This window comes from Phalaenopsis equestris, unplaced genomic scaffold, assembly GCF_001263595.1.
Source record: "Phalaenopsis equestris unplaced genomic scaffold, ASM126359v1 Scaffold000761, whole genome shotgun sequence".
Lineage (NCBI taxonomy): Eukaryota > Viridiplantae > Streptophyta > Magnoliopsida > Asparagales > Orchidaceae > Phalaenopsis > Phalaenopsis equestris.
In genome coordinates this window covers 5,319,789-5,331,432 of record NW_018165201.1, presented here as the reverse complement: position 1 = coordinate 5,331,432, position 11,644 = coordinate 5,319,789, and the positions used below count along the sequence as shown (strand labels likewise).

The 11,644-nt window shown below is 35.8% G+C and overlaps 1 protein-coding gene across 4 annotated transcripts in view; it reads left to right on the top strand.

Moving 5' to 3' along the window:
* LOC110030912 (coilin-like) overlaps positions 1-9,639 on the top strand; it is a 32,581-nt gene extending 22,942 nt beyond the window's left edge. The window contains exons 9-12 of one of the 4 annotated variants that reach the window (XM_020733894.1): positions 6,753-6,899; positions 6,992-7,142; positions 7,874-7,963; positions 9,218-9,639. In XM_020733894.1, the coding sequence (XP_020589553.1) occupies positions 6,753-6,899; positions 6,992-7,142; positions 7,874-7,963; positions 9,218-9,501 (672 nt within the window). In that variant the 3' untranslated portion in view covers positions 9,502-9,639. The remainder of the gene's footprint in view (positions 1-6,752; positions 6,900-6,991; positions 7,143-7,873; positions 7,964-9,217) is intronic. The other 3 variants (XM_020733896.1, XM_020733898.1, XM_020733897.1) reach the window with 3 other exon arrangements.
* The last annotated feature ends 2,005 nt before the right edge of the window (positions 9,640-11,644 follow it).

Genomic DNA, 11,644 nt, shown 5'->3' with positions numbered 1-11,644 from the left:
TATATATATATATATATATTCTCAATCAAACTATTAAAAGCCAAGGTTTCAAAACACAAAATCCATATAGCTAAACGTAAAAAACCCCCAATCGAAACAAATAAAGCATAAAAGACCCAACTAAATTCTGATAAATGGAACTTCAAGCAAATCACCAGTAAGAAGAATATGGAGCTGTTGAAAGGGGGGTCCCACTTACAAGCACATTAGCTTCTCTGCCCATACGGGCTAACCAATTCGCAGGAGAGTTGCCTTCTCTATAGATGAAAGACAATTTTATATTCAAGTTGTATCTTTGTATAATATCCCACACTCTATTTATAGTGGGAATTAAATCCCATCGAGACTTGGAAACCTTATTGAACACATCAATAAGGATTTGAGAGTCCGTCTCAAAAATTATGTTATATAAATTGAAGCGAGTAACAACTTGTAAAGCCAACAGAAAACTCCAACATTCAGCCTCGACGGGAGAGGAGGCCAAAATAGGAGAAGCAAAGAAAAATAAACAATGAACAATAAACAAAAATAAACAATTCCCGGAATGGTTCCGTAGAACCCCACCCGCATAAACTGCATTGGGAATCCAACTACCATCAAAATTGAATTTGACCCAATCGATAGTTTGGGGTTGCCAGTTTGGGGTTGCCATCTAAAGAAGATGGCCTTCCTACCCAACCTAGACCGATCAGCATTGCCAGGTAAGCAGAGAGCACGACAAGCTCGATGGAAATGAGCTATAATGTTAGAAGCGGTAATAGAAGAAGCACACAGTACTGCCATATTTAGCATTATTTCTCGCCGCCCATATGAACCAAAGAAGCACAAGGGGAAACCAAAACAACTTCTTATCCACCTGAGCTGCATCTCTCCAAATCTTAAGAAAATCAGCAATCGAGGAGTACAACCATTTGATAGCAAAATAGTTGCCCAAAATGTTCGAAGTATCAACAGCAAATGGACAAAGAAAGAAAAGGTGTGTAACCGATTCAGAGTCTCTTTTACATAAATAGCATTGGGATGCCAATTTCAATCCTTTAAGCTTCAAAATTCCTTTAAGCTTCAAAATATCAAAATATCATCCAGAGGAAGCAATTGGAGAAAGAACCTCCATAAGAAGAAAGAGATGGATGGAGAAATAAGTCTGTTCCAAATAACTTGGCCCCATCTCCAATCAGTATACTGATAAAGGTTAGCATAAAACATTTTGGTGGGAGATACTTTCCACAGAGGACGATCCTTGTGGTAGGCTTTAGAGGAATTTTAGATATTTTAGTAGCTTGCGCACCAAAGACATAGTTTAATTTATTGACATCCTAATTGTCATTAAGCCACAAATCAGAGAGAATCAGATCATTCGAAAATCCGTGCTGAAAGGGAGATTAAGATCTCCCTGACCCCACTGGTCATGCCAGATCGAGATTTGGCCCCCACCGATATCCCAAAACATAAATTTTGAAGCCGCCTCTCTAGCCATAATAATTGCTTTCCAAATCCTAGAATCGCCCACTTTCCAATGAACCAATGCCGGGTGATGAGAATAGTACTTGTGCTGCATAAAATTGGCCCATAAGGAGTCATTCAAATGAAATTTAAACCACAACTTATACATGTTAATCTCATAGATTTATTAAGACTCTTAATCCCCAAACCATCAGCCTTCGTAGGCTTACAAATTTTATTAAAAAAAGAGCAATGCTTCCTTGACTGGCTTCTAGATCAAAGAAAACGATTAAAGATCCTCTCTAATGTAAGCTGAGTATTCTTCTTAAGTATTCTTCTTAAGATTAAGATTCTTAAGATTAAGAATTTGCAACGCATACATAAGAATGCTGATTAAGACACTTTTAAGCAAAGTGAGGAGACCATCATTGGACAGAAAAATATTTCTTCAATCCTCAATTTTGGATTTGATTTTCGCAACAACATCATCATATTGAATTTGCTTCCGACGATCTCTTAACTAATTAACCCCAAGATATTTGAGAGGAAGAGTAGATGAGTGACACCCAGCGAAGGAGATAGCCCAAGAAGCAACATATCGATTAAAATTCTTGCCGAAGTAAAGATTACATTTATCCTTGCTAAAAATTAATCCGGAAGTTTGTTGGAACTCCTCGAGCACCCTCATCAACAACCTAATAGAATTTTTACCGGCATTAGAGAAAAGAATAGCATCATCCACATAAGCAAGGTGACTCACCGAAACCTTCGACTTATGATGAAAGTGTGTGTACACATTTTTTTGTTGCAAATCATTGACCAAACGAGAAAAATAATCAAAGGCGATAATAAAAATCGTTGGAGATAAGAGGATCATCTTGCTTAATGCCTCTTTGCTCAGAGAAGAACCCATAAGTATTACCATTGACCATAACACTATCGTGATTATTGTGCATCCATCTTTGGATAAGAGAGATGAAGTTATAATGAAAGCCACAAGCATGTAGAATATTGATAATGAAATCCCAACTGATAATATCAAAAATCTTTTTAATATCAAACTTAAGAATCATATTACTGTCCCAACATCTCTTATCAAGGTACTCAATAAGTTCTTGAGCTAGTAGAATATTATCGGTGATCTCACTAGTTTTAACAAAAACCGACTGTTGAGGCAAAATGATTTTAGGGAGGAGAGGTTGAAGTCTGGAAAACATCAATTTACTCAAAACTTTAGAAATAACAGAAGTGAGGGAGATGGGGCAAAATTTATCCCAACTAGATTTATCAGGACCTTTGGGGATAAGGACAATCATAGCAGAAGTAAAGTATTTTCCAGGATCTTCCCCTCGAAAAAAACTTTGAATAGCAAGAATAGTCTCCTTTTTAATAATGTCCCAACAAGAGACAGATGGAGGCAGTAAAACCATCAGGTCCGGGAGCTTTATTGAGATTAATATCTTTGAAAGCATTAAAGATTTCCTGCCTAGTAGGAACATCATGAAGAAGAAAAGAGGAGACATAATCCCATGCTTTTGCCTATGTCATCATCCTGAGTAAGAAGATTTCCAAAAGGAGATCTTATTTTAAGAATAGTGTTGATATTCTTCCTATGTTTAATAGATGCATGAAAATGCTTAGTGTTGCGGTCAGCATTGAAAAAAGATTGTATCATTTGCCCTCTGCTGAAGTAAACCTTCTTCTAAAGAGATAGCCTCCAAAAGATTAGAGTGAGCCGAGGCTAACTCATCAACAAGTTGCTGGGAGCAAACAACCTTTTGTGCCTCCAGAACCTTCTTGTGGACATTACCAAACACATTTAAATTCCATTTACGTAATTGCGCAGCAATCTTTTTATGAAGTTGCCACAAAATGTACCAAGGATTACCTGTACACTCGACTTTCCATTCTTGCTTAATGAGATCCAAAAAAGCTTCATGAGTAATTCAAATATTAAGAAACTTAAAAACGATAAGAAGATGGCTTAGTGGTGAAAGCGAGCGAAAGGAGAATGGGATTATGATCAGAGGTAGCATGATTTAAATGAAGAACTTTAGAAACGTGAAAATAATTGAGGAAGTGATGATTATCAAAGAAACGATCCAACCGTTGGGCAAGGGTTCCCCTTCTCCAATTAAAAGGAGTACTCGTGAAACCCAAATCAAAAAGACAAGCTTCATTAATCTTATCACATAATTGATTAATCAAACTAGTGTTGCATCTCCCACCCCCTCTTCGTTCAGCACATAATCATATTGAAATCCCCCCCATAATAGCAAGTCTTTGCCAAAGATAGTGCTTATCCTGAAGTAGAGAGCTAGCATATACAAACGTAGCCCAGGCAGAGTAAATATCCTGCTAAAAGTGAAATAACACAAATTGCTTATCATTCTAAAAAATAGTAAGATCAATGTCATGCTTCCAAAATATCCAAATTTTATTATTTCTATTGAAAAAAAACATTGTACTGCTTAAATTTCCTGCAAATCCGATCTTTGTTAGTAGAAACAAGCGGCTCAAGTATAACAAAGATGGAAACCTTGTGGACTTTACATAAATGCTTTAGCCTATTAAAGGAGGAAGGGTCTGCCACTCTCTTAATATTCCAACACATAATGTTAAACATTGCTTCTCACGCAACCTCTCCTAGTGGACCTAGAAGTGGTGCTGACTTGTTCCGCATCCAAATGAGATCTTCCATCAAGTATAATGTTATCCTTAGCTAGATGTTTAAGTTCATTGTTACGTTTACCTTTCTTTCTACTAGCTCTTTGAACCATCCATTTCTCTTCAGTAGCATTTGTAGCTGCAGAAAAATCCTCCACAGGAAAAATATTTTCATTGATAGGATGAGTGGATCCATTATCTAAAGGAAGCTTAGATGTAGAACAATGTGGATCTCTTTCCGCAATAATGGCCTCACCCACGTTCTCCAAAACAGGAGAAAAGGAATGATCAACGTCATCAACAACATTAATAGGTAGTGTATTGGTATTTCGCTCCACCTCAAAATCAGCATGAGGCGTATTACGAATCGATTCATTACCTACAGTAATAACAGGAGGATCATTAGCATTTGGTTGAGAATTTAAAGGAAACTTGTCACTATCATTAGGAATGGCATTTGGAGGAATATCCGGGGCATGCAACGGACGATTAAAATCCTTTTTCAAATGAGGATATAATCGATGACAGTGCGAGGGGGTGTGCCCAAACATGTGACACTGAGAACAGTAGGGAGAATGCCTTTCGAGTTCAACTTTCTGCCAATACTCATGATGCGCCGAGCCAATCCATATTTCATCACAAAAAGGCAGTGTAATATCACGTTCTACTAAAATACAGGTCTGGGAAGGGCGAGATAAATTTAACATATGCCTATCCATTTTCAACGGTTTGCCATATGTAGATGCTAATGAGAACAAAATTTCTTGATTGAAGAGATGAAACTTCAAACTAGGAAAACGTATCCACAACGGAAGAGTGGGCGGTTTCGATTTATGGTCAAAATCAACCGTCTATTTAAGAATTTTCATGTGTACATTCACTATTCTAAGAAAACGTTGAGCAAAAAGACGTGTATAATCCTCATCATTAGAGAGTTTGATCAAAATGTGCCTCCCATCGAGGAGGCCTATTTGCCAAAAATCAGTGAGTTTCAATGCTTCAAATTCTCTCATAATAATTTCAAGTTTAGGGTGACTAAAAGAAAATTTCCCCACCAACACATGCCGACAAGAAGAAGCAAGAACATTAGTTTCCTCCTCCGAGACAAACCAAGCAAATTTTAGACAAACCAAACAAATTTCCCATTCTTCTTACTAGTCTTTTTAATGAAATTATAGTTACCATCTAACACCAAAGCATCATGAAAAGCATTTGGGAAAAGCCCCGAACAACCAATCGAGGAGGAACCCAAACCCGTTAAAGCTTCCGCGAAATTTAGCCATAAAAATACCAAAGCAGGGACCGATCACCACGAAATTGCAAGAAATCAAGAGTAGAAGGAAAGATCTCACCAGAAGTTGGAGAAAGGACCCCAAGAGGCGAAGAAAATGCCATGGAAGCCGAAATCGCCCCAAACCCTAGTAGGATCCATCGCGATAATATATATATATATTAATAATAATAATAATAATTTTGAGCTAAAACGAGCCAAACACGAGCGAACAAGGGGTTGTTTATGTTCTGCTCGTTTATATAATTCGAGCTTCAAAAATTTGGTCGTGCCGAATATGAACTACTTAACCAGCTAAACACCAGTTGCTTGCGAACAACGAGCTTTTTTGACAGCCCTAATTACTAATGGGACCCAACACAGCTAATACATTCATGACCATCACTAATACTATCCATCTCTACAATAGCTTGTGCATTTGTTTGGGAGTGTAATTTTATTTATGCTCTTCGTAGAAAAAATTTAACAGAGTTTTGATTCACTGCTTTGGTTAAGGTGAATCTAAATTTAAGCATAATTTTCCTTTTTTTTGTTTGGTTTGAAAAACTTAACTAATGAATTTTTGAATAACCCAACCTAAGGTTATTCATGCTAAAATTTACTATAGCTATTTACCGGATTTAAGCAGAGAATCATTACTAGAAATATTCATGTATTCTAATTTTCTAGGTGAAATGAAATTTTTTTGGAGGCAATTTACATATGTACCATAATTCTTATGTATTTACACATCTAACACATATAATTTCATATTTACATTTATAGCACTGTTGTCATTGACCTAAGCATGAAAAGGTGTATTTATTTCTCTCTTAAAATGTATGTGGTAGTGGTATTTTTGGTGTGAAATTAAAAATTTGCGTGTTATGTATGTAAACATTAAATTATAGGCATTACGTACATAAATATCTAAGAATTGTGTGGTATGTATGTAAACGCCCCTTCTTTTAATTACACTGAAACAAGAAAGATGTAATCATGAGGTACATAATAGTTCCTTTCCTAATCTATCCAAACAAGATGCAGCCTTTATTTATACCTAGATGGAAAAAAAGAAAGATTTACATTCATGCCACTCAATTCCTATGTATTTACATATCTAACACAACTTTTTACATACCATGCAGCCTTTACAATGCCGCCTTGACTATGCATGAAAAGATGTATTTCACTCTATGAAGTTAAAATGGTGGTATTTTTGATATGATATGAAAGTTGGTGATATAAATGTAAAAAGTAAGGTTTAGGTGTTAATAATGTAAATGCATAAAAAATTAGGACAAAAGCACGAATTCTGAATATGCTATAGCACACTTTTATCTTCAATGTTCAATTTTTTTTTTTGTTGTAGGTTGGAGAGGTTTCATCATTTGACTACAAAACTCTTCAAATTATATTGCTCCCAGCGGTAGATTATGTGTTTTCATTAGATGAGATTCCACGTGGAACCATTGGTCAACCAAATGCTTCACGATACAAAGAAGATGGCTCTTTAGAGGTGGATTAGCGTATATAAGATCATATATTCTCCACTTTAATTCTATTATCAGTTTTTTTCGATGCCATTTGATTGCTGAAATCTCTATCCAGATCGAGTTTTTGTCGCTCGTCGACGTACGATTGGTGAAAGCTCATGACCAGGAAAAAGAGAAAAATTGTGAAGATGATCAAGCTGTGAAAGATAATTGGGAAGAAGCTTCACTCAAGGGAAGCGGGAATGAGCCCAATGCTTCCACTGCAGGTACTTATGCTGCTTTTACTGGCACGCAGGCTGATATTGACTCTAGTTCAGAGTCGGGTGGACTCAGCCTGAAATAATTTGATGTTGAGTCGACTGAAATTTACTTTTATTTATTATACATAAAAATATGACACTCAAAAGGACACAATGGAGAAAAAGTTTTCGCCGACCCCACTTAATGGGATAATGACTTCTTACTGTTGTTGTTGCTGCATACATAAAAATATAAATGTAAATACGTACTGTATATTATGCTTATTCCATATTTCATATATTATATCATGCATATTCTATACCTTATAGGGGTATTTACATACATAACAGTCTCTTCTTATGCATTTACATATCTCACACCTTAACTTTCATATTTACACACATAGCACTCAATTTTTAATATCACATTAAAAAAATAACACTATTATAACTTTTTAAATTTGAAATACATCTTTTCATGTATATGTTTAATGCACCAAAATGTTTTGTATGTAAATATCAAGGTTTAGGTTTGAGATATGTAAATATACAAGAGTTGCGTGCTATGCTTGTAAATTTCCCTAGTTTATATAAGCACTCATTTAGATTGTGTTCCAACTCGGCTCAATCTATTTTCAAGAGTTTTGGGTTCAAATATTTTTAGAAGCCCTATTAACTTACAGGCGCATGCATTATTTTTTTTCCAAATGTAAAATTCAAATAAAAGCATTGCTTAATTACTTGTTCCTTCCAAGCAGAGCAGAGCAATAGCTGGGCTCAGTGGAATTCGAACAAGAATGCCACAGCAATGCCTTCGTCTTTAAGCCAACCTATTACCCACTTTCCAGGTATTTGATAAGCAAATGATGCTGTATTATAAACTTATTATACATGTGGTTTGTTTTCATTGTCATTAATATAACAAGGATATGGTACCGAAGGAGAAATGCCCAAACCATAAAATCAATTTTTATTAATAGGAAAATAGTGTTACAACACACACAAACTGGAAATAACATTATCAAAATACAAACGTCACAAATGAACACCTCGAGAGTGTATCCCAAGTACGGTGGAGGGTGGGGTAGAAAGCCGGGAAGGTGGGACAACAACTAGGCGCAACGGGACAGCATTTGGGACGGCTGGCTGTTAGGTAAAATGGAGGGGAAGGCAGGGAAGCTTGCGGCTAGGAAGTATACAGGAGAAAGAGCTGAACAGCAAGTTGCTGCAGCAGAAACTGGGTCGGCATCGCTGGGAAAGCGGTTGGGGATGGTCGGCGGGTAAAGGAAGTAGAAGAGATGAAGTAGGGAAGATAAAAGGGGAGATACAATCACTATCTTGGAGTGTGATAAATTTGGAGCACCACCACCTCCTCGGATACTACCCTACGAATGGGAGAGGGATTTCCAAAGAGGAAATCTGAAAACAAATGCAACAAAGACTAAACCCTAAATCCAGAAAATAGTAATTTAAAGAGTCTCACAGGGTGAAGGAAAGCTCCCATAAGGAAATCATAGAAAAGGAAGGAGGAGAGGGCGCCCTAGAACGTATGCCACCGTCAAACTCCCGCCTTAGGCCGTGCAGCCTGGTTTCACCTTAGACCGGCCTCGATTGGGCCGGCCGGTTCACTAGCGGGACTTTCTGCTGCAGGAGATTCTGCTCCTGCGTCAGGGAGCTCGATCCCGCTCCCGCATTAGTCTGGAAGCCCCGCTCACGCGTCGTACAGAGACACCTTGCATCATCATATCTACAAGTAATATGTTATTAAGAGAAAAGTGCCAAAACGGTATCTTTGCTCTCATTTTAGTTCCCAAGTTTATAAAAGTATCGATTTAGTCCCCATACTCTTTTTAATATGGGTTGGAATAGTCCCCAATGAAGACTATTTTAGCCACATTAAAATAGTTCAGGAACTAATTTAGCATTTTTATAGATTTTAGGATTAAAATGTACCCATGTAAATAGTCAGAGGACTATTTTGACCCTTTAATCTGATATTAAATATCAAATATCAGTAAATCAAACAGAGCCCTTTTTTGTTCTCACAAAAAAAAAATCTGAAATGAATATAAATGAATTACCTACTACTTGTATACTTGTAGCAGGAAGGAACAGTGGAAGAAGGGGTGGAAGGGGTGGTCGTCGGGCACCAGTGAGAGGCATGGACAACAGGATTCCGAACAGGAACGCAGCAGACTGGAATCCTAGGAGGAACCATGGAGCTAGGAATCCAAACTGGAGCAACACCGGTGTCCCTCCATTTGACAACCCTGCCAGTCTTCCATGGCCATACGGAGGAGCAGAGTTGCCCCCTCACCATTGGGAGCATCATCAGAACAATTCTTTTTTTCCGGGTGATGAATTTTTAGGTCCTGGGAAGTGGTGAGCAGTGTGTTTTTTAGCCTCTAGAAACTGTTTTATTGCGTTGGTTTTGTTAATAGGATATTGCTACCTGGACAGAGTTATTGCTACCTGGACAAAAGAGTTATTGAATGTTTGGAAATGAGCAAATGTTTTGTTCTAATTTACTTTCTTCCTAATTATGTGTAATATCACAACATGAACTCTTGATTTTAGTTAGTATTTTGGTTCAGTTTCGGTAATTTAAGTATCTGTTTTGATTGAAATATATGTGAAATATATGTGAAAGTCCCAGCACACAATTCTTATGTATTTACAGATTTCACACCTATACTTTTCATATTTTACACACACAGCTCACAAAATCAAAGTGTTATGTATGTAAATATGAAAGTGTTGATTTGAGATATGGAATACATAAGAATTGTGCGCTATGTATGTAAATTTCCCGTATTTTTTATTTATTTTGGTTGATTTGAAAATTATTGCTGAAGCAAGACCATCTTTGGTAAACTGTATAAGATTAAAGCCTCGAAATGCACGAAATTAGATTGGGCAAACAACATTCTATTAAGCAAATGTACGTGTGATTGAACAAATGGGAGTTGCATCTGTTTTTTTCTGCGGATGTATTGAGTGTAATAGTATTCATATACAGAAATAATGTTAGGGAATAGGCCGAATACTAGACCACTCTAGATTTCATTTTTGCCTGCATGTGCTCCATTATGAATCCAGGTTGCTGCGTGCTTGATGTAATTTTAAAAAGTTTTAATATTAATTTGATAATTTTTAATAGATTCTGAGATTAAGTGGTCTCATATAAATAATTAGGGGATTATCTCACATTTTATATATTTATTAATTGAGGGTTGACTGCATGGATTTGATATTAGCCTTCTACTTTTCCGAATCTCTCATAAAATATATTATGAAAACATCCATCTTTTGCAAAGGCTAATCTTGCAGTCATATAATCTATGATGCATGGGGGAGAACACAAGTATTTTTCTCTTAAAAAAAAAGCTCATTGTTAGACATTAATAAAGAATAATTGTGTGTTTCGTATGTAAGTTCCCCCTTAATGTTATCCTATGTCCAGGGTTAGCTTGAATACGTGATTTTGATTATTTTCCTTGATAAAATTGCTGAAGAAAATCTAAGCACAAGTTCCCTCATAAAAAAACTTATTATACATAGGGCTGTAATTCGGTGGAGTATATCATTGTTTGGATTTGGCTTGTTTTTATTATAAGTTATTATTATTATAAGTCGGTCTGTCGGGCTTTCATATATTGTTATAAAATTTTTAATATTTAAACTTAGTTTCATATATTGTTCAAGCTTTCTTAAATCCTAAATATAAAGGGGCCAAACATGAGCCGTGCCTAGGCTGGCTCTTGTTCGGCTCGTTTACACCTCTAAATTATTGCACTGTATTTTCTCAACACCACTTTTTAATCGGATAGGATTAATGAGCAAAGTGGAGAGGGGTTATATACGAGACACAAGATTTTAAGATATTCTTGCGCATTGTGATCTCGTCATTGCCTTCGATGTTTGCACACCCTAACAACTCTAGGTTTTATATGTTTTGGGCGAAAATAATAGACATGAAATTATGAGAGACCAGAGGTAAAATGAGATTTGTGGGAGTTTAAAATTAATTTTAAGGGGAATTTCATACGTATCACGTAAGTTATGTATTTTCATATCGAACACCTAAACTTTAATAAAATAAAAATGTATTTAATAATTATATATTATTAAAATAAAATATATAATTAATAATTAATTAAAAAATATTATTGATATAATAATAAATCACTATGAAATTTATAATTAAATAATTTCTAGTTAAAAAAATTTAATTTAAATAATGTATCATATTTGATACGAGTTGTCATCAAATTCAATATCAAGTATTTAACGAACTACTTGTTGTGCAGTACAACGAGTTTGCTCGTGAACATAACTAAACAAGTTCGACAATGTTCATATTTAGTCCATTTAAGCTCCGAGCTTTTAAAAATTATTCAGGCTTATTTATTTACTAATTTGAACAAACATAATCGGGACTTTATCGAGCCGAGTTCATGTTGGTCATAAAGGGCATTGGTTCATTTACAACCTTAATTATATATAACTATATTAAAGACATCTAAATC